This window comes from Geotrypetes seraphini, chromosome 8, assembly GCF_902459505.1.
Source record: "Geotrypetes seraphini chromosome 8, aGeoSer1.1, whole genome shotgun sequence".
Lineage (NCBI taxonomy): Eukaryota > Metazoa > Chordata > Amphibia > Gymnophiona > Dermophiidae > Geotrypetes > Geotrypetes seraphini.
In genome coordinates, this window is record NC_047091.1 from 152,988,959 (window position 1) to 153,012,172 (window position 23,214).

Consider the following 23,214-nt stretch of genomic DNA (forward strand, 5'->3'; position numbering starts at 1 on the left):
AAGAAAGAAAGAAATGGGGCACGGAGAGAGAGAAAGAGACATACAGAAAGAAAGGGGGCATGGAGAGAGAAAAAAAGAAGGGGGCAGGATGAAACAAAGAAAAAGTTGGAGAAGGGAATGAGGTTTGGAGGAGAGGAAGCATACAGGAGGCTGAAAGAAGGGAAGAAATATTGGATGCACAGTCAGAAAAATAAAGTGCAACCAGAGAATGATGAAATTACCAAACAAAGGTAGGAAAAATTATTTTATTTTCAATTTAGTGATCAAAATGTGTCCATTTTGAGAATTTATATATGCTGTCTATATTTTGCACTATGGCCCCCCTTTTACTAAACCGCAATAGCGTTTTTTAGCGTAGGGAGCCTATGAGCGTCGAGAGCTGCGTGGGGCATTCAGCGTAGCTCCCTGTGCTAAAAACCACTATCGCGGTTTAGTAAAAAGGGAGGGGGTATATTTGTCTATTTTTGTATAGTTGTTACTGAGGTGACATTGCATAAAGTCATCTGCCTTGACCTCTTTGAAAATCCACGGAATATAAGGAAACATTATGTTCTTACCTGTTAATTTTCTTTCCTTTAGACGCAGCAGATGAATCCAGAGACTAATGAGATAGCACACATCTACCAGCAGGCGGAGATAGAGAAACTGATTAACAGGTGGTCCTATTGGCTGGCACTCCTGTATCTACAGAATAGCTCCTTGCCCAAGCATCCGTAACCATCAATAGGCATAGCATGTAAAAAACTTCTTTCCCATAACAAATCTCAAAAGGCAATCATACAGAATACAACCATCAATAATAACAAACTTTGAAAGTTGCAAAAGAAAAAACCGAGAGACAATATCCAGAAAGGGTGGGGCTCTGGATTCATCTGCTGTGTCTAAAGGAAAGAAAATTAACAGGTAAGAACATAATTATTTACTTCCTTAGCAACAGCAGCAGATGAATCCAGAGACCAATGGGATGTAGCAAAGCAATCCTCAAGCTGGGTGGAAAGCAAACGCCACCTCCGCAACAACCGAAGCACTAAATGCATCCACCGCATGCGCCCCCACATCCAACCGGTAATGCTGAGATAAAGCACTCTCGGAAGACCAAGTAGCCACGAGACAAAACTCCTCCAAGGAAAAAACCTCTGGACCGAGTCCAAGAAGTAGCCATCGTTCTAGCAGAATGGTCATGAAGTTCTTTTGCCAACCGCTTCCCTGCCATCAAGCAAGCGTAAAGAATGTCCTCCTGGACCCATCGAGCGATGGAGGCTTTGGACACCACCATATGTTTGAGGCGTCCCTTGAAGAATACAAAAAGTGATCTAAACAACTAAAAGTCGTTAGAAACCTAGCTCGTGGAGAACACTACGCACATTCAAAAAATGCATTAAATAAAAGCACGTCTCTCCATTTCTCCTCCCAGGAAGAAGGAAGGAAAAGTGAGAATGTCATAAAAGAAAGGATGACACCTCCTTAGAAAGAAATTGTGGTACCGTCTGAACTGATACCCCAGATTTTGTAAACAGAAATAGGAATCCCCGCCGAACAAGGCCTGCAACTCAGAAAACCGCCGAGCTGAAGCCATGGCCACAAAAACCCCGTGTCCAACGGCACAGCCTTTTAGAATCTCAAAAGACAAGGATGAAATGAAGCCTTCGGTAAACTGCGAAGAAGTACCTGAAGACTGTACTCTGGACAGGGATTTCTAAGAGATGTACGAATATACCATACACAGTTTAGGAACTGAACTACATGAAGCTGAGAAGTAAGCGAAGAGCAAGATACCTAGCCCTTGTAACAAGCTAAGAATGGCACTTGAAGCTGAAGGGAATTGAACGCTAAGCCCTTGGCAATACACTTGTGCCAAAAAGAACTCTGGAAGGGTGCAAATGTTGAGAAGTACCCAAGAAAGAAAAAACCTCCAAAAGGAAGCAGAAGCCACAGGTGAAGACGTCTGTATCGCCTGGATAAGAGAAGAAACAACCTGCTTCGCATAACCCTTAACACGTCAGCCATGACTTTCCAAAAGCTAGGTCGTAATACCAAAATAGTACGAATATCCATGTTGATCGGACTCTTGGCGAGCAAATCCGGAGATAACAGGAAACTCAACAGTTCGGCTGTTGAAAGACTCATCAGATCCGCATAGCAAGGATGGCGCAGCCAATCCAGAGATTCTACAAATACTGTGCCCTGAAAGCGAGCTTGAGATGGCAAATCCAAGCCATCATCAGCCAGGGAAAAACACTGAAAAAAAAAAAGAAACCAGAGGCAAGAAAGAAGCCACGCTGCTACCCCCTCTGACTCCCACTCCCTATGCCCGCTGAAGAAGCTAGGAAGCTTAGAATTTCGAGACGAGGCCATGAGGTCTAGTTCCATGAGATCTCACTTCCATACAAAGAGCTGGAACGTCTGAGCCAAATCCTCAATATCCAGAATGTAGAAGATTTCACTATTACAGTGGTGCCTCGCACAGCGAACGCCTCGCACAGCGAACGCTGCGCACAACGAACTTTATGTCTTGATTCATACAACGGACTTCGTTTCACACAACGAAGTCCGGGGTTCCTGCGGGGTTGGATCGCAGCGGGGTTGGTTGAGCCGCGAGGGTAGTCTCCTTCTCCTTACCTGCCCTGTCGCAGCACACAGCCGAACGGAAATCTTCCCGATGTCAGCGCTGACGTCGGAGGGAGGGCTTAAGCAAAGCCCTCCCTTCCTCCGACGTCAGCGCTGACATCAGGAAGACTTCCGTTCGGCTGTGTGCGGCTGCGGCAGGGCAGGTAGGAAGAAGGCAATGGCGAACGAAAGAGGGGGGAGGGGGTGGTCCGCCCCGAAGAATGTGCACAGCTGGTCAGGTCCCCCGATCGACCGACAACAGGCCCGGCCGACAAACCTCCCTGCCCTGTAGCCGCGAATCTAAATTACCTCTTACAGCAGCTTCAATAATCCAGCTGCTGTAAGAAGGTAATTTAGATTCGCGGCTACAGGACAGGGAGATTTGTCCGACCGGGCCTGTTCTGTTGTCGGTCGGGTGCAAAAGCGCCACAAAGGTGGAGGCAGGGAGGGAGGAAAGGTGGAGTGGAGAAGAAAAGACGCTTAAGGGGGGAGAAGGCCGCTGAAAGCACATGTTGGAGCAGGGGATGAGAGGGAGGGAGAGAAGGGGAAATATTGGACAAGGGCAGAAGGGATGCTAAATCATAGGGTGACAGGCAGAGAGAACAACAGGAAAAAGAGTGGAAGCAATCTTGAACCCTGAGGGTGAGGGCAGAGAGAGGTGGTGAGATGATTGATCATGGGGAGAGGGACAAAAGGGAATAGAGATGGGATAGGAAGATAGTGGAAGTAAAAGGACAGGGAGATGTATGTTTTTAGATGTATCTAAATAAAAATAATAACAAAAAATTTATCTTTTTTATGTCATCTTAGCATATTTTATGCTGCAGAACGAATTATTTTTTTTTACATGTATTCCTATGGGAAAACGTGTTTCACATAACGAACGTTTCACATAACAAACTTGCTCCTGGAACCAATTAAGTTCGTTGTGTGAGGCACCACTGTACTAACATTTACACTTTCTAGAGCGTACACAGTGCTGTACACTGTAACATACAATAAATGGGCCATGCACAGATTTTGTGGAGAGAAAGTCTATCCAAACTCTTTTCCTGACCCGTAAAATGATCTGCCAACAGAAGAGGAAGATGAGGGTCCAACCATTGAGGTAGAACCACAACTTTACCCGCCAACTGAGTACATCACCTACTGCCCAAGCTGTAGAGAAATACCCCCATCATAATACTGACTGAAAAGACCTTCAGCATCATTCCGGAAGAATGATCTGAAGCTCCAGAAATGGTAGCCTGACAATGCTCCAGAGTAGAAGAATGAACAAGTACTGAGTCACCTCTTAAGACCAGACTCGTGGAGTTGAGGATGGAAGGCACCGAGCCCCCCAACCCGACAGCCCGGGATGTTTGGTGACCATGAGCTAGTCCAGCAAAGACCAAGGCATGCCTTTGAAAAGAGAAATCTCGCTGAGCCACCAAATCATACAGAGCGATGCTTGAGGAGCCTACCAAATAATTGTAGCCCTGAGATACCGGCAACCACCGGAACAAAAGCGACCGCTGTAGCGTTATAATGGGAAAGCAAGCCAAAGTTCCCAGTGGAGTCAGCAACATGGATCCTAGAACCTGTACAGAATCCCATACTCTTGGTCATGGTGACCGAAGAAGAATGCAAACCTGAGACTGTGACTCATCGCCTTAGTCTCTGGGAAGAAACATATTTCTCTCCTATATGAATAAAAACATCTCCCTGATACATCTATAAATAGTACAGGAGAAAAGAGCGCTGTGCAAATTTGAAGATTCACGGACAAAGAATTGAGGAAAAGAAACCACCCTTTTCGTGTCATTCAAATGGCCCGACTGGAAGACGTCCGAATCAAGCAGTCAGTCAAGAAGAAAGTAGGTGAATCGCCTGGTAGTGCCAAAATGGTACCACTGCCCACATTTTCTAAAATGTTCGTGAAGCCTTGGGTAGGTGAAATGGCATGTGCCAAAACTGAAAACGCTGCTCCAAGAGAGGCAAGCAAACCTAGTGCTGATTTGGAGTCCATAGTGAAAATGTAAATATTCTCCCAGTTTTTCTGCAGAAATGTGTAACCCTGAGAAACTAATTCAGCAGAATGGGATCCAGCCTGACCCCATCTTGGGCACCATGCAGTAAGTGGAACAACGTCCCTTAGTTCCTGAAGAACTACAAGAACTGCCTTGAGGACCAGTAACACTTAAAAGGGAAACACAAAACATAGAGACTCCAAGAACGAACCGGAAACCGGAGAATACAAAGTTGCAAACATCCTGAAAAATGTTCACAGCCCCCTGACATTATAGCGTCTTCCCCCTCATGAGAAAGCCTGAAGAGTCATTGAAAGTCGTCAAGATCCCCTCAGAATGAAGTGCAGAAGGTCAGGGAACGGCAGGATGAGAACTAGGATCTGTAAGAAGAAATTCTCCTAGGAAAATCAAGTTTCGCAATGTAAAGAGGAGTATACTGGAACCATGAAAACAGTACTAACTCTATGCAACGTGAGCGAAATACGTATGTCCTTTAAAGTGAATACGTACTAGATGCAATCAAGATGCTGCATCTACCGCCCCGTGGAAAACAACAGCATCCTAACAGGTATCAAAGCTCACATCGCTAATGAGAGCTTCAGGGATGAGGCTAATAGCCACATAGCGCGCGCTCCTCCGCGAGTTTGATAGAATAGGTAACTGGCTCCCGGTTAGAAGGAGCTGCACAGCCCTTCCTGTCTGGTCGGGGGGGTCCATCTAGCATGTGCCATGAGAAAATGACAACAGGAGAAACCAGCATGATAAACATGCAAATCTGAAGTCCAGGCCCTCTCAGAAATATAGAAAGAGAGTCCTGGCCGCAGGAAGATGCCCATAGAGACATTATGCCCATAGAGACAGCCTGAACTTGGAAACTGTTTGTACTTCCTTTAGGCATATATATCCTATGCCACTACTAGACACATGCAGCGCAGCACAGAGGCTCAAATAAGAAGGACAGTTATCAACAGACAAAGGCTCAAACTGCAGGGACCCCAAGAGAGACAATGAGATACCCGTGTGAAATACAGGGCACTATCTTACTGCTGATCTCACTGTGCTGTGATTTGCCGTAAGTCGACCCAGTCCGGAGACAAACCGAGACTGAGTGACCTAGCACAGGTCAGAGTCTCTCTGGTAATCCCCTTGAGTGCTAACCCCAGAGTCCGATTAAACAAGCAGCTTCCTTCAAGTGAATACAGCAGGAACACAGACATAGACATATAAATCTGCCCAAGCTTGTCCCAAAGCTGGTGAAACATGAACAACTTGTCTGAACCAGAAAGGAGAGAAGCCGCAGCATACCCTGACCAAAGTCAGCTGGAAATAAATTACCGGAACGCTGCAGCTCTCCCGCCATCGCCGGAGACTCAAGTGCACGCCAGATTCAAGCCCCGCAAAATTTACCCTGCTGCGGCCTGCATAGAAAGAAAATCAGACTCGGGGAATAACTAGAAGAACGGTGTGGTGCTTCCCACAGCGCTGGAAAAAACATGTCCCATCTCATGCGCGCTACTATAAACCGGCACCTGCACAATCAGCTGCACATGGCCACGACAAACACCGACGAAAGAGAGCCTCGGAATAAACAGGACTACTACTGCTGCACTGAAACCCAACGAGGAGAACAAGTGCGAGCATGAAATCGCACCACTATTGCCGCGCTGTAACCAACAAGGAAACCAAGCGCGTGCATGCAAAGGGCGGGAAAGTCCCCGCTCCCTTAACGAATTTCTAGTCATAAAACTTAGCCTCAATAAAATATCCATTCCTTAAACGTATGTTGACCAAACTCACAGTACTAAGACTCCCAAACAGAACCTGAAGTTCAAACAACAGTAAAAAACACATACATACTCACAAGCTTGTTGTTAGGGCCGGTTGAAGCCAGTAAGAGTAAGGGCAGAATGTAGCAACTGTGGTCTCCCTTTTTTTTTTTAACAGAGAAGGGAAAGAAGAAAAAATGGAGACCCAGTCAGACCCTCTATCATTGGAGGGAGGGTGAGGCAGGGACCTGGGGGGGCCCAGGTGTAACCCCTAAAGCCGGCACCGTTCAGCCGGACACCCCTGTCTCACTGAAGAGAAATCTCAACAGGAGAAATAAAATTGCCATCTCACTGAAGAGAAACCTCAACAGGAGAAATAGAATGGCAGTCTCACTGAAGAGAAACCTCAACAGGAAAAAATAATTTTCCAATCACAGTCAGAATCCAGGAGCTAGTTGAATAGCGACCATCACCTGCTGGGAGATAAAGCATACTGCAAATACAGGAGGAGTACCAGCCAATAGGACCACCTGTTAATCAGTTTCTCTATCTCCGCCTGCTGGTAGATGTGTGCTATCCCATTGGTCTCTGGATTCATCTGCTGCTGTTGCTAAGGAAATGATAATTAACATTTTCTCTGCGTACAGCGTGCTTTGTGTTTTAAAAATTTTATTGTTGGTAGATCATTTTGACTTGGCCACAAAGGTAAGGGGGAGGGAGGGAGGGGAGCTGCTGAAAGACATCTAGTAATCCTTGCAGGCTTGACTGTGCAGGGAATTATTTTTGTAAAATCATGTTGTTATGTGACTGGCATTATTTAGACTTTAATTTCTATGAATGAATAGAATGAAAATGATATAAAATTACTTGCTTGTTTTTATGTGCGTGCGCTGAAGGAAAGTGGAGAGAGTGGGCTGAGGACGCTGAAGGGAAATGGGGAAGAGAGAGTGGGGAGAAGACGCTGATTTATAAATTGACAAATGTACAGAATATTGTTTCTTTTTATACTTTAATATAAGTTCAATATAAAACAATTCAAGGTTTGTGTGGATGGAATCAGGTGGTTTGCGGGGATGGGGACTGAGCTTACGGGGATTAGTCCAATAAAATGGTATTGTCTTATTTCTCATTATTTGTTTTATTTTTATTTGTTAATTTGTAAAGTGGTGATTGTTATGTATCAGTTTTTTTCAAAGTTACATCTACTGTCTTTATATTTTGCACAGTATTAGAGGACGTGTTACTGTTTTTGTGGTGCTGTGGTGTTGCATTGTATGCAGAGTCTGGTTTCTTGGCGGTTCAGTTTAATTTTTGTCTACATATTTCTATTTTTAGTTTGTGATTATTCCATATTGGGCGAGGGTGTATCGCTGTTCTGTGTGTATGAAAAGAACATAGTTTTCAATTGGCATTGACTGCAGGATCAATTGACTGTGCGGGATCTGGCTTGTTTAGTTTTACAATGTATGTGTTGGTGTTCTAGTGCTCACTGCAGTGTTTAAGATGCTGCCTTTTCCTAGGTACACTCTTGTGCGATATGTGGATTGTTACTAAAAATCATATTTTTTATATAGATGGGGGGTGTCAAAAAAATGATGGGCCCCGAATGTCACATATGCTAGGTACGCCACTGGATAGAACAGTCAGTATTAGCAGCCCACTGTTTTAATATCTCCATGCCTGCATCAATAATAACCATTATGGACATGCATTTTGTAAAGCTGCTAGAATTAGCAACCTTGGCCCCCTCAGGGAACAATTTTGTCTTTACCTGAAACTGTTTACATTTTTAGGTGTAATAATAGATGGTAGTTTCCAATGTAAAGGTCACAGTGCTTCTAAATGTGAGATGCTGAGATCTGGAAAAGGATAAACGAGCTATAAGTTCGGTGGCAGCCCTTGGTCACAAAAAAATACTTGCAGTTCTTTCATAAGATGCCTTTGAGAATGAAGAAGCTGGGCAGCAGGATGTGGTACAGACTCAGTGCTCCCCTCTTCCTTTGCAGTTGTTATTTTATATGAGAATGTCAGTGTTTATTAAAACAAAACCAGGAGGAATTAAGTACAGAAAATATTTCCATACAACTATAAAGCTTGGTTTTGAGACATAGAAGCAGGAAGCAACACTCACCCTCCTTTGCTGGCAGAAAGAGAAGCAAATGCAAATTGAAGAGCACAGTGGGATAGAGAAGCCAACCTAGTCTTAAACTCTATGGTGCAAACCTAAATTTTGCATGACACATTGCATAAGCAAGTAGAAACTGAACAAATTTGGAAAACCTGAGTTTTTTCCGTAATCAGTTTAAATCATCGATCTTTTGTTCCAACTCCTGAAGGCGCTAGTCGTCGCATCCTGCGTGTGTTCTAATAGTACCACGCGATCTTCCAGATCTGAGGTGCATTGCAAACCAGCGTCCAGCTCGAGAGCAAAACTGTCGAGTCTTTCATGAGTCTCTTTGGCTCTATCATAAATTTTTTGTAATTTCCTGTCCAGCTCTAATTCTATGGCTGCAGTGACCTCGATCGTTATTTCTGCAGTCCAGGCTGAACTGATTGTTGGACTCGCAGGGACTGGCAGGCCTGGCATTTTAACATCCAGTTGGCGAGGTTTATCCTTGATTTATCCTTGAGCTGTAGCTTAGGATCAATGTAGCACTGCTTCAAAAGGTAATAAATCTTGGGAGCCAAGACAAAAACTCCTATTGAGCGGTAAAATAGCCAATTAAATCAGAAGGGTTGCACGGAGCTCTCCTCAGCTGCTGCTCCATGGCATGGCAATACGTCCAGTAATCAGTTTAAATTAAAAGCAAACATCACTACAGAGACATCAAACTTTTTAAGTTAACATATTTTCTATCAAATCCAAATCACATCACACTGCAGCCAGGCAGTCTGTTTACCTTACACCTCATAACATCTACTTACTAAAGAAAAGAAAATGAAGTTCATAATTCTTGCTGGATCAATTCTTGCTGTCATCCTGAACTGTACAACAAAATAGAAAGCCAACATTTGTTACTTGCTCTTGTACTGTTTTCATTAAATTTGGTTTTATTTACAGTATGCTACTGTATTTCCTCTGTTTAACCTTTTACTTTCTATGATCCCGGTCTCTGCTTCTTTCCCTTTTCTTATCTTTTCTTTGCCTGTCTCTGTCTTTTTTTTCTCTAATAGGTGTTCTTTCATCTTTCAGGTCCTTTTCTCTATCTCTTTCATTTTCACCCAACGTTTGTGTTCTTCCTCTCTCTTGCCACCTTCTGTCTCTGTTTCTTTCATGATCTCTCTCTCTCCATTCTCTAGCTCTCTCTCTAGAACGAGACCTCTCACGGTGTCCCTCTGCATAAAAATTGTTTTTCATAGCTGGCAAGTTGATGGGTTTCCGGAAAGGTCTGTCACGACCTCCAAACCTCAGTTGCCCAGATTCCTTTTTACCTCCAAAACCACCCCCAAGTCTCCGCGGAATCCAACCACCGAGTGTTCTCTCCAGTTCAAAATCTACAAATACTTCATGCTGATCAATCACTAACTTATTGGCATCCCTGTATGCTTTCAGCAAAGAACGCTCATCTTTAAATTCTATGAATGCATAGCCCTTTGAGAAACCAGTGACCAAGTCCTTCACAAGACGTATCCTCCGAATGTCTCCATATCTAGAGAAGACTTCTTTTAACTTTTCTTCATTTGTCTGTAGACCTAATCTTGACACAAAAAGGGTGAGATGTGGGTCTCCACCAACTCCTTTATTGGGGGCATAGCGTGCCAATATTGCCCTCCAGATAGCACGATCATGGGGTTCCTCATCTGTCCCATCAATACTTCCAGCCTTCAAAGGATTATAATCCTTTGCAATAGGTGTCCATTCTTTCATTTCTATAGGGAAAAACAAGAACAGTTTTACTACATTTCTGATACAGTGTTTTAGCGATAAGCATCTTATTACCAAGTTACTTTGAAATGGCTTCAAAAGGATATAAACAGGATGGAGTTGGTTCAGAGGAAGGCTAATAAAATGGCTGGTGGTCTTCATCATAAAGTGTGTGAGGACAGACTTAGGGCTCCTTTTACTAAGGTGCGCTTGTGTTTTTAGCATGCGCTAACCCCATGCTACGTGTCAAGAATAGCGCCAGCTCAATGCTGGCATTAGCGTCTAGCTTGCGTTAAAACTGCTAGCGCAGCTTAGTAAAAGGAGCCCTTAGAGACCTCAGTCTGTACACTTTGGAGGAAAGGCGGGAGGGGAAATATAATAGACATTTACCTATGTGACATAAATGCATGAGATGAGTCTCTTTTAACTAAAATGAAGCTCTGGAATGAGGGGACACAGGGTGAAGGTGAAAGAGGATAGATTAAAAAATAATCTCAGAAAATACTTTTTCATGGAAAAGAGTGGTGAATGCATAGAGGTAGTGGAGACAAAAAATACCATACCATACCGATTCTTATATCATGCAAATGTCGACAAGGAATCATTGCGGCTTATATAATATTAGAAATGATACAGAGGTATAGACCACCACATACACATGAATACCTGTCAGTGCAGTGAAGAGAATAGATGTGTTTTCAGTGTCTTCCTGAATTGGAAGTATGTGGTTAGTCGTAAGCTGCTTGGGAGTTCGTTACAGACTTTGGGTCCTTGGAATTCAAAGGTGGTCTCGCAGAGAGCTTTTCTCCAGACCTGGCGTGGGGAGGGGAGCGGTAGCTTCCGGTGTTGAATTGGCCTCGAGTCATTGAAGGACTGTAAGACCGGAATATCAGAAGTGAGCCAAGCTGAGTTCTCTCTGTATATGGCTTTATGGACCATACATACAATTTTGAACTGAACCCTGCTTTTGACTGGATGTGAATTCAAGAAAGCTTGGGATAAGTACACTGTATCTCTGAGAGAGAAGGGATAGTAGATGGCATGGATTGGCATAGACAGGCAGACTAAATAGGTCATATGCCTTCATTTTATTATGCTACTATGTTAATAAGCAATATTACTTAATTGTATAGCCCTAACTGTTCTTGTTCATTTAGAAGCAGAAGTCTCTCTATAGAACTATACCAGTGTATCGCAAACTGTGTGCCGTGGCACACCAGTGTGCCTCCTGAAATTTCAGGTGTGCCGCGGTACACTGGGGAAGAGGAGAGATGCCAGCACCAGTTGACTGTCTACAGGACGTGCCTCTCGCAAAGAGAGGCACGTCCTGTAAGCAATCTCCCAACGCCAACATTTCTTCTCTTTGCCGGCCCTTCTCTCCTTCTCTCTGCTGGCCCTTCTCTCCTCTCGGCGCAAGGCCCATTTGAAGGACCTATGCGCATGTGCTGACAATGGCGTGCTGACATCATGCAAGCGCATGATGTCATCATGCCGACACCAGCGCACTTCTGGGTGTCTCGAGCTGGGGACACTAGGTTTAGTGTGCCCCGGCTCAAAAATGTTTGCGAGACACTGAGCTATACAAACTTCTACCTTTCTTACAATTTCTCCTCAAAGACTATGTAACAAGCCCCCTAAATTGTAAATCTCCTGGAAATGTCCAGTTATCTTCTGATGTAATCCGCCTAGAACTGCAAGGTACAGGCGGAATAGAAGCCACTAATGTAATGTAATATTTCTTCTACAGACTGCTTATTTGTTAAGCTCTTTAATTCTTTAGGTATTAGAAACCAATGTTATGTTTTGTTAATTAGGTTTTCTATTCTGCCTTTATGTATTCAGTTCAAGGTCAGATTACATTACAAGAGGTTGGATCAGGTACCCAGGAAGTTACAATGGACAGTTTGGCACAGACCTTCAATATTGTTGCTAGTACAGGTAGATCAGTAGTTATTAATAGGTCATAGTTACAAGTTCAACTAGGTCATTGTTGGCTCACTGTTATGTCCCAGGAGTTGCATTAGAGTAGACAGTTTAGAAATGGGTTTTTACATTACCATTTCAGTTACTTCAGAGTTGGCTCCCTGTCTTGGTACAGAAATGCTTTTAAGTTTTCTGAACCCAAGAGATAGTGGTCACAAGATCATAGTGTAAGTGGTAACCAGATCCAGCATTTTGCTAATTGATATTGGATGGATAAGATAAGTTGCCTGGTAGACTTTATATTGTTGCATGCTGGGAATTTTAAGTGAAAAAGATTTCTGGTTGACCACGGGTCACCATGCTCATGGTGGAATATCTGTTGGAGGCACCGTAGAGTAGGATAGCCAATTCTGTTAGTTAGTTGGGGACGATGGCTGTCGGGATCTTAAAGGCAGTGATGCCTAATTCAAACTTGATCCTTGCAGTTATAAGCAGCCAATGTAGTTTCATGTAGTAGGGCTATTGGTGGTCCGATTTCCACAGTCTGAATACAAGTCTTACTGCTACATTTTGAACTAGTGTTACATTATAGTAGTCTAGTCAAGATAGGATTAAGTATTGCACTAAAATTCGGAAAGCCTTTGTTTCGAAGTAATTTCTGATGGGTGTTAGCTTTCTCATCACAAGGAAAGATTATTTTATTATTTATTGAAACTAAAGTGATATATCTTTGAAACATTGCACTTTGGTTACCGTAAAGACAGCTTGTTTTGTAATATGAATGCATAGGCCAATATAATAAAAACATAGAAAAATTGTGTTTGTTCTGTGGTTCAAATTTTACAAAGCAATTTTTCTATCAGATAAATGCATTAACCATAATAAAATGGGATATACAGTGACCAAAACTATATTACCTTTACCTTAGTCACTAACAGGAACAGATCCAGTATGGAAGAGAACATTCAGTTCAAGTACTATAAAAAAAAAAATAATAATAATTTTTTAAAATTGATAATATATCGGTGACTGCATAAGTTAATAAGACCAGCAAATTAAAATATTTAAGGATATAGCTATCAACACAAAATAATTAGATTGCCTCTTTTTTAAATTATTATTTATGTATAATTTCTGAGAAAATAATTCTTACAATTTTTAAATGCTTTTACTTATCCTTTGCTCTTATTATGAAAGTAACTAAACTGATCTCCAACAGTCACATCTTTCATGCTCATACATGAAAGTGTGGACTAAGGGAAGTTTAAAAAAAAACAAAAAAAAAACATTTCTTCCTACACTTCAGCATTCGCGGTTTCGATTATTCACAGTTTTTAGCTTGCTGGCTTCTCCACCCCAATTACGTCAGCTTGCATAGAGAAATTGCTAATCCAAGCTTTTAGAGAGAAAATTGCTGATTCCCAGCACTTTCTTCATCTTGTATTGCCTCTCCTTCAGGAACAGGGCAGGTCACCCACCATGTTATTCGCGGTTTCAAAATATTCATGATGGTTTTTAATAGAAAACAGTGAATAACATATGAAAAAGTTATTCACGGATTTTCTGTATCTGCAGTTCTGTTAATCCCCTATCACAGCGAATACAGAGGGAGAAGTGTATAGGATATGCCTATAGTAAAACACACACACATCCTTTCTATTAAAAAAAATGAAAACTTAAGAAAAATATACTTTAAAAAAGCAAAGGCATTTTGCCAATGAAATTGACAAGAGATGGCATAGAAGTGATCTCCATTGCAGCATTCAAACAGTTGGTTGAATGCTCTTCAAATCCTGTACATACATTAATTTCAGTCTTGATATAGTAAATGCAACAATCTCTTAAGTGCATTACTCAGGTGTCTCATTTATGGTATTTGTTACTGTTGTATAAGGAAGGGGAAAAGGTACCAAGTCTTGAAGCAAAGCAAATCCAACAAGAAAAGGCACTGGAGATGTCAAATCCAACTGAATGGTCAGAAATCCTTTATTTGCAGTTTGTATCAACGTTTAAAACAAGCAAAGTTCCAAAAGACAAAATCCCGACTAGGATCAGAGTTCAGGGGATGAAAAGACGCCGAAATGCTTACAACTGTCCCCTGAGGAAGGCGATGTATCGCCGAAACTCGGATCCTAGTTGGGAATTTGTCTTTTGGAACTTTGCTTGTTTTAAACTTTGGTACAAACTGCCAATAAAGGATTTTTGACCATTCGGTTGGATTTGACATCTCCAGTGCCTCTTCTTGTTGGATTTGTTACTGTTTACAATCCAAGATCAAGCGGGTTTTTTAAATATATCCTTGAAGTGTTATAGAATCAATGTTAGTATCGATTTTTAATGTTTAATACCTAGTCTGAACAAACAGGACAATGTGATTTTCAACATTAGCAATGTAAGCTTAAATTCTTCTGGTGGCCCTCAGCACTTTCCAGTATTCACACTATGGCCATTTCACATGAAACGGTGGACAAAATTAGAAAGTCATGGGATAGGAGGTAATGTCCAATTATGGATTAAGAACTGGTTAAAAGAGAGTAGGTTTAAATGGTCAGTATTTTAAATAGTGGAGTTCCCCAGGAGTCTGTGCTGGGACCACTGCTTTTTAATATATTTATCAATGATCTAGAGATGGGAATAACTAGTTAAATAATTAAATTTGCTGATGACACAAAGTTATTCAAAGTTGTTAAATCACAAGAGGATTGTGAAAAATTGCAAGAGGACCTTGTGAGTTTGGGAGACTGGGCATCAAAAAGGCAGATGATGTTTTTTTAATTTGAGCAAATGCAAAGTGATGCATGTAGGAAAGAGGAACCAGAACTATAGCTATGTTATGCAGAGTTCCACATTAGGAATCACTGGCCAGGAAAAGGATCTAGGTGTCATCGTTGAGGATACGTTGAAACCCTCAATGTGCAGCAGTAGCTAAGAAAACAAATAGAATGTTAAGAATTATCAGAAAAGGAATGGAAAACAAAGATGAAGATGTTATAATGCCCTCATATCGTTCTATGGTATGGCTGCACCGCAAATACTGTGTGCAATTCCAGTCATTGTATCTCTAAAAATATAGTAGAATTATAAAAGGTACATAGAAGAGTGATGAAAATGATAAAAGGGATAGGACGACTTCCCTATGAGGAAATGCTAAAACAGCTAGGGGTTTTCAGCTTGAAGAAATGGTTCAGGGGTGATAGGATAGGTCTACAAAATACTGAGTGGAGTGGAAAGGGTAGATGGGAATTGCTTATTTACTCTTTCCAAAAATACTAAGACTACGGGGGAAGAGAGGAAATTATTAAGGAGAAGATATAAAACATACCAGAGAAAATATTTCTTCATACAACATGTAATTGAACTCTGGAATTCATTGCCAGAGAATGTGGTGAAATCAGCTTAGAAGGGTTTAAAAAGGTTTGGATAATTTCCAAATGGAAAAGTCCATAGGCTATTATTGAGATGGCTTGGGGAAATCCACTGCTTATTCCTAGGATAAGCAGAATAAAATTTGTTTTACTACTTGGGATCTAGCTATATACTTGGGACCTGGGTTGGCCACTGTTGGAAATAGGATATTGGGTTTGATGGACCTTCGGTCTGTCCCAATATAGCAATTCTTATGTTTTTTTTAAAATAAATTGTTATTTTATTTACAACAAATAAAAATCAGGAAATTCCACAAATATCAAGGAAAATTATACATTACAAATAAAATTAAACAAATCTAGCCCACATTATTGGGGCTGTTGTATACCTGAAAAGATTCACATATGTAAAGAAAAAAAAATAAACTTTCCTATCTGCAAGCAGGCAAAATTTCTACTCATATTTCTTCATTTCACTTACTTATCAACTACTGCGTTATTTTCAGGTAAAATATCTAACTTAGGTTTATGTTAAAGAAATGTCTCAAGCTGAGTTGAATCAACAAAAACATACTTGCTGTTCTGATATGTCACTAAACACTTACAAGGAAATTTAAGGAAGAATAAAGCCCCCACAGCCAAGACATGAGTCTTAAGCTGTAGTTCTTATGTTTTTATGTTAAATGAGATGGAAGGTCAATGTATGAAATTTTTTTAGAGGCTGTGTCTGGAATATGAATATCAAGGAAAAAAAATGAAAGTTCTGTATTACTTTGCAAATGTTAAAAAAATAGGTAGCATACAACAAACTGACTTTTCAAATGCACCAAAAAATGTACATAGTAAAGCTAATGTCACACAATTCATTAAAAAAAAAAATTAAACTGAAAATGTGCTCATTGCTCAGTGGCAAAAATTAGGGGGCAGCAGTGATGGAGTGAGGGGGGGGCAGACCGCCCCATGTATCGTATAGGTGGGGGCGCCGGCACCTCTCTGCCCCCCATGCCATGCTCACTCTTCCTTTCCCCCTATACCACTTTAAATCTTTGCCAGCAGGAGTAACTTCTCTGGCCTGGCTTCCCTCTGAAGTCACTTCCAAGTCGCAGGGCCATGAAATGACATCAGAGGGAAAGCCAATGCAAGCAGCAGCCGGAGAAGCTGCTCGTGCTGGCAAAGTTATAAAGATGTACAGGTGAGAAGGGAGGATGCGAGTGTGATGGGAGGGGGTGCCACCTACCCTCGCTACTGCCACTGGTGGGCAGGTAGCTGTGCTCCAATTCTGCTTCTGTTTAGGTCACTTAGCTTTTCTCCCGTTAGACATGCCTCAGAATCAGTACGCTGATATGAAAGCTCCAATGAATGAGGTGAGACTCAAAAGTATGAGAACAATAAATGAGGCTGCAAGACATGGAATTACTGATATTCAAAAGATCCCAACCCCTTCCATCAAGTTTACATCTACATCAATGCACGAACTACAGAGCCACTGCTACCCTCCGGATGTTAATCCATTAATCTGAAGTACAAGTAAAAATTGTAGATGACATAGATGTGTATTTCTGTGATGTTGGGTAGAACAAGCGGAACTTTGATGAAGGAAAACAGAGTTAGGCCTCTGAAGCCTGAACAAAACCTTCGTGTACGTAACGTGCAGAAGAACAAACCTAGGAAGACTTCCTTTCGGTGCCATTTACAACCCATGATACTCCCCAGTTTCTAATAAAACACCCCACACCACTAAGCCCTAATATCCTCTTACCAAAGTCTCCTTGACATCCACCACCGCAAATATACTAAAGGTGCGGCCCAAACCTCATTATGAATAACGTCTCAACTTCCACGCGTTCACTTTCTGTTTTGCCAAGCCTTGAAAGTGAGGCTTGTAACGCAGGCCCTGCCTCCATCCCCCCCCGTGAACTTAACCCTGGGAAGGAGAGGGTGCAGGGTTTCTATGGAAACAGTCTAAGAAGCCATTGGTCCGACTGAGGTCACGCCGAAAGATAACGTTCTGAAGTGGGGAAGGAAGCCTGGAAGCGACAATAGGTTGCAAGGCGGAAGGTGCAGCCCGCCGAAGGGGCTTTCCCAGTGGCTGTAAATGGAGGATCTGGATTCTAGCCCGGAGCTAGCCCTGGAGAAGGATCCCTTCCAGCTGACGGTGGAAGATGTCTATGACATCTCCTACGTGATCGGCAAGGACCTACTGAAGATTGGCGGCGAGCCCAAGGGGCAGTCCGGCAGAATTTCTGATCTGCAGTTTAAAATTGTCCGCGTCCTGGAGCTGCTTGAAGCCCTGGTGAGCCAATGCAATCTGAACATGGAGGAGCTGAAATTGGAAAGAGACAACCTAAAAAAGGAGTTTGAGCGAGTACTGAACGAAGGGGCCAGAGGAGATGCGGATCAGGTGGGTATGATAGAAAATAACTGCAGAAACTGTGGCAGAACGGGACCAAGCAGAGTTAAGCATTCAGTTTTAAACCCGTCACAAATGAATTGCCGTATTTTGTGCACTATAAGACGCACCCTAGATTTAGAGGAAAATAAGAAAACATTCAGAACCAAATTATGTACTAATCTATACCATGCCCTGCACCCAGCCCCCTTCCCTGCCAGGCTCTGAACCCAGCCTCTCTCCCTGTGAGGCTCTGTACCCTGTACCCCATCTGGTGTTCTAGTGGTAGGCTGGTACAGGGTAGGTCTAAGTGGTAGGCAGTCCCAGACACCCCACCCCCGCCCCTTTAAATTCTGGGGTCCAGCGGTGTATCTGCAGGAGCGAGCTTTCCGCGCTCCTGTCCCTCCTTCGGTGGACGGCTGCCTCCTTATTTCAGGGCCAGCAGCACACAAGGCAGGAGCGAACTTTTCACACTCCAGCCTGGGTCCGCACCGCTCCCTGAATGGCTGCTGTCAGCTGTTCCTCATTTAATTGAAATAAGCCTGTACATCCAGTATCCAAACAATGTCTAATGTCTTATTGTTATAGTGCTTGCTCTCCTCATGCTCCTCCTTGAGTAACAGCTCATAAGCTTGAAGCTAAACCTGTTTCTCTTGCCTATTTGCATAATATGCCACTGTTAGATAGAAAGATGATGGGAGATAAAGGCCAAATGGCCCATCCAGTTGGCCCATCCGCAGTAACCATTATCTCTTTCTCTCTCTGAGATCCCACCTGCCTATCCCATGTGCCTATGCCTATTCTGAATTCAGACACAGTCTCTGTCTCCACCACCTCTTCTGGGAGACTGTTCCATGCATCTACCACCCTTTTTGTAAAAAAAGTATTTCCTTAGATTACTCCGGAGCCTTTCACCTCTTAACTTCATCTTATGCCCTCTCATTGCAGAGTTTCCTTTCAAATGAAAGAGACTCAACTCTTGAACATTTACATTACATAGGTATTTAAACTTCTCTATCATATTTTCCCCTCTCCCGCCTTTCCTCCAAAGTAATAATAATAATAATAATAATTTTTATTCTTATATACCACCAAAGCCATGGTAGTTCGAGGCAGTTTACAACAAGAAGAGCTGGACAATCAGCGAAAAGAAATTACAAAGACCTCGTCGAGTACAATTGAAGAAGGGCAGTTACAAGTATAGTGGGAGTAAGTCAAGTGATAAGCATAGAGTAGAAGCAACGAGTATGTGTAGGAAGCGTTCATGGTAAGGCATTAAGAGTTCTTGGTTACAAATCGATTGAAGAGGTTTGTTTTAACTAGTTTTCTAAAATTAAGATAGGATGAGGCATGCTTAATGATGTTGGCCTGCCTGGAAAGCAAGAGTTCTGCCCAGATATCTCTTGTATCGGCAGGCCTTTAATGTTGGGTGGCTAAACATATGTACCATGTGAGTTGGCCTGGTGGAACAGTCCAAGTTGAAGTGGGAAACCAGGTAAATGGGGGCCAAACCTTGAATGGATTTGAAACAGACAGGCAAATTTGAACAACACTCTTGCTTCCAGGGGCAGCCAGTGAAGTTTTTGGTAGTAGGGGGTTATATGTTCCCATTTTATTTTTTTTTTTAACCAAAAATCAGTCGAACTGCCAAATTTTCTATGATTCGGAGTCTTTGGATGGTTTTCTTGAAGGACCCTAGGTAAATGATGTTGCAGTAGTCTAGCAAGCTTAAAATGGAAGATTGTACCAGTAAACGGAATGATGCTGCATCAAAGTACTTTCTGATGGTTCTTAGTTTCCACAGTGCCAAGAAGCCTTTTCTAACCAGTAACTCAGTGTGAACATCAAGCGTAAGGTAGCGGTCCAGCGTCACTCCCAGAATTTTTATGGTGTCAGCAATAGGAAAGATCTGACCGTTTAAGGAAATTGAAGTATCTTTTATTTTGTCATTCAGACTCGCCAGGAAGAATTTGTTTTTTTCTGAGTTGAGTTGAATTCGGCCATCCATGATTCGATTTGCTTTAAAGTTAATGCCAGGTGATTCTTGGTCTGAGAAGTTAGGCTTGTTAGGGGAAGAATCATGGTGATGTCATCAGCCCCAAAGGGGCTAGGTAAATGTTGAATAGAGTGGGGGATGGGGGGAGCCCTGCGGGACTCCGAATGGGTTTACCCAGCTGGTGGATAGATTGTTATCGCTGTAGACTCGGTACAAACGTGTAGTCTAGAAGCCTCGAAACCATTTTAACACATTGCCAGAGAGACCAATTGATTCCAGTCAATTAGGATGGTATGAGACTAAATCAAAGGCACTACTCAAGTCTAGCTGCAGGATTAGTGCGCTTGTGCCTTGGCTGAATAAGTTCAGGAGGGAATCTAGCAATGAAGCAATAACTGTTTCCGTGCTGAACCCGGATCGAAAACCTGATTGGTTGTCATGTAATATGTTGTGTTTGTCCAGGTATGTTACTAACTTCTGGTTTACCAAACCTTCCATCAGCTTAACAAAAAAGGGAATGCTCACAATGGGTCTGTGATTCGATGTCAGCTTGATAGATTCTTTGGGAATTTTTACAACTGGTGTGATTAAGATCTGACCTAACTCCTCGGGAAAAGTGCCTGATAGTAAAAGAGAAGAGAGCCAATTGTGTACCTTGGCTTTCAAGGTGACTGGGGTGGCTTTCATGATGTTTGGTGATTAGAATTTGCAGAATTGTTGCCAGGTGGGGGTAGAAAATTTGTTCCAGGACATATCTATCCGAGGTTCAACTATTTGTTGAGCTACTGGGTAGTTCCAGTGGTTGTATGTGGTGATTGGTAGGTTGGATCTTAGGAGGTTGATTTTGTTGTTGAAGAATGCAGCCTGAGCATCGGCCGAGTGTGGGGAGTCTGTGGTGGGGTGGGAAAAGGCCTGAATCTCGTAGAGATTGTTAACTAATTTAAAGAGGTTTCTAATGTTGGTGTTGGGAGAGTTGATTTTTTGCACATAAAAATTAGTGCATTTTGTAATTATTAGTTTTTTGTATTCTTATAGTTTGAGTCTCCAGTTTGCTCTCCCTTTGCTATCTCCTAATTTCAGCCATTGTCTTTCAAGTTTACGCAGCTCCCGTTTCACTTATCCTAGCTCGGCATCGAACCAGCCATCCAGGTTTTTGTTTCTTGTTTTTCTTAATTTGATGGGGGCCATTATGTTTAGTATCTGCATGCTCATATTGGTCCAGGAGTCTACTGAGAGGGAATATGAGTCAGAGGTAGAAGGAATATCATAGTATACAGATTGAGATCTTTAAGTCTATCCCCATATACCTTATGAAGACCACATACCATTTTAGTAGCCTTCCTCTGGACCGACTCCCTCTTTAAAAATTTTTTTTTTTAGGTGCGGTTTCCAAAATTGTACACAATATTCCAAATGAGGTCCTTTTTCCTACTGGCCATACCTCTCTCTATGCAACCTAGCATCCTTCTAGCTTTCGCTGTCACCTTTCCAACCCGTTTGGCCACCTTAAGATCATCACATACATTCACAGCCAAGTCCCGCTCTTCTGTCATGCACATAAATTCTTTACCTCCTAATTGTACCGTTCCCTCGGTTTTTGCAGCCTAAATGCATGACCTTGCATTTCTTAGCATTAAATTTTAGCTGCCAAATTTCAGATCATTCTTCAAGCTTTGTCAGGTCTTTCTTCATGTTATTCACACTACCCCGCATATCTACTCTATTGCAGATTATTGGTATCATCTGCAAAGAGGTAAATGTTACCCGACAACCCTTCAACAATATTGTTTATAAAAATGTTAAAAAGAGCAGGCCCAAAAACAGAACCTTGAGGCACAGCACTGGTAACATCACTTTCCTCAGAGTGATCTCCATTGATCATTACCCTCAGTCACCTTCCACTCAACCAGTTCTTGACCCAGCCCGTCACTTTGGGACCCATCCCGAGGACACTCAATGTATTAGACGCCTGTGTGGAACATTGTCAAAGGCTTTGCTAAAATCTAAATACACCACATTTAACGCACATCCTCTATCCAATTCTCTGGTCACCCAGTCAAATAAATTGATCAGATTTGTCTGACAAGACCTACCTCTAGTGAATCCATGTTGCCTCTGGCCCTGTAACGCACAGGATTCCAGAAACTTGACCATTCTCTGTTTTAAATGTTTCCAGTGATCAGGCAGCTTACCTGCAGTTCTTCTAACTCATTTATTCAGCATTACTGTATTTTATTTTATTTTTAAAAAATATTTGTTTATTGAGAATGGCAAATGGGCAAGGCCAACCCCGACCCACAAGGCCCATGATGAGTACAAAGCCAGAATAGACCATCGGCCATAACATTTTATGGTATAAAGTCCCACCAACGCACAGGCAATCTAACAGCAAACCATACACCCCATACTACACAACAAGCACCCAAAGCATTACTGTATTGATCAGTCATTTGATGTTGATTATAGTCATGAACAAAACTTCTGGTTAAAATTCAACCAGCCTCCTCCTTTTGTATGTGGTTGCACTCTCTTATTTGCAACCCTCAGCTTGGGAATCTCCGTATGTGTTGCTGTTGTTTATTCTACTGGTCCATGGAGAAAGGTGATGTTGTACACCTGTAACAGATGTTCTCTGTGGACAGTAGGATATAACAACCACACAAACCCGCCCTGCCCATCCCTTGCTTGAATTTTCATGAGTATACAGTATATCTTTCAGTTTTGTTATATTAACTGAAGGGGATGGCTCACTCAAATGGTTACAGTCAGTCAAGCACCTACTATGCATGCTCAAAAACCTTTCTAAAGGTCAATATGAGCTATTTGACAAGGGCACTCGGTACCATCAGCTGTGACATCACCCATATGTGTGGCTGTTGTATCCTGGTGCCACTGCCTCGGGCGGCCTCCAACTACCCTCATTACACCACTGCTCTCTTCCCATCACCCTTTCTACCTGATTGGCCACCTTAAGATCCTCCAGCTATAATAATCACCAGGTTCTGCTTGCCTTTTGCACATAAAAGCAATTCACTCTCCTAACTAAAGCCATAGAATAACCAATACAAAGCAATAGGTCTAACTCCAGCCATCTTACTAGGTATTGCATGGAAGAAAAAGGCAAGGCAGGGTCAGAGGATTTTGTGTAGGTGTATGCCTGTGCGTTCTCATTGTAATTTTGACAGTGGCAAAAAGTTTGGTAAACCTCTGCCTACCTCTATCTATCCCATACAAAATACTTCTGTAACTTGCACACCAGTTTATACATGGGCTACTTTGAACATTATTGGAAAA

The 23,214-nt window shown here is 42.3% G+C and overlaps 2 protein-coding genes across 6 annotated transcripts in view; one reads left to right on the top strand and one right to left on the bottom strand.

The window, feature by feature from the left end:
* Positions 1–7,896: 7,896 nt before the first annotated feature.
* SNRNP35 (small nuclear ribonucleoprotein U11/U12 subunit 35) lies at positions 7,897–17,514 on the bottom strand. 3 transcript variants are annotated; one of them, XM_033954804.1, is made up of 4 exons: positions 17,295–17,514; positions 13,094–13,147; positions 10,914–11,120; positions 7,897–10,252 (listed from the first exon to the last, which is right to left on the bottom strand). In XM_033954804.1, the coding sequence occupies exon 4, from the start codon at positions 10,248–10,250 to the stop codon at positions 9,474–9,476; it is 777 nt and encodes a 258-aa protein (XP_033810695.1). In that variant the 5' UTR covers positions 10,251–10,252; positions 10,914–11,120; positions 13,094–13,147; positions 17,295–17,514; the 3' UTR covers positions 7,897–9,473. The 3 variants fall into 3 exon arrangements, with proteins under 3 accessions (XP_033810695.1, XP_033810696.1, XP_033810697.1); XM_033954805.1 differs by having other exon boundaries at positions 13,088–13,147; XM_033954806.1 differs by lacking the exon at positions 17,295–17,514 and adding an exon at positions 17,200–17,218.
* Positions 17,510–23,214, top strand: part of RILPL2 (Rab interacting lysosomal protein like 2) — a 33,931-nt gene continuing 28,226 nt past the window's right edge. Inside the window, exon 1 of one of the 3 annotated variants that reach the window (XM_033954810.1) lies at positions 17,510–17,936. In XM_033954810.1, the coding sequence (XP_033810701.1) occupies positions 17,631–17,936 (306 nt within the window). In that variant the 5' untranslated portion in view covers positions 17,510–17,630. The remainder of the gene's footprint in view (positions 17,937–23,214) is intronic. The other 2 variants (XM_033954808.1, XM_033954809.1) reach the window with 2 other exon arrangements.

Coding starts and splice junctions, on each gene's coding strand:
- SNRNP35 (XM_033954804.1), bottom strand. CDS start 10,250: ATGAAAGAATGGACACCTATTGCAAAGGATTATAATCCTTTGAAGGCT.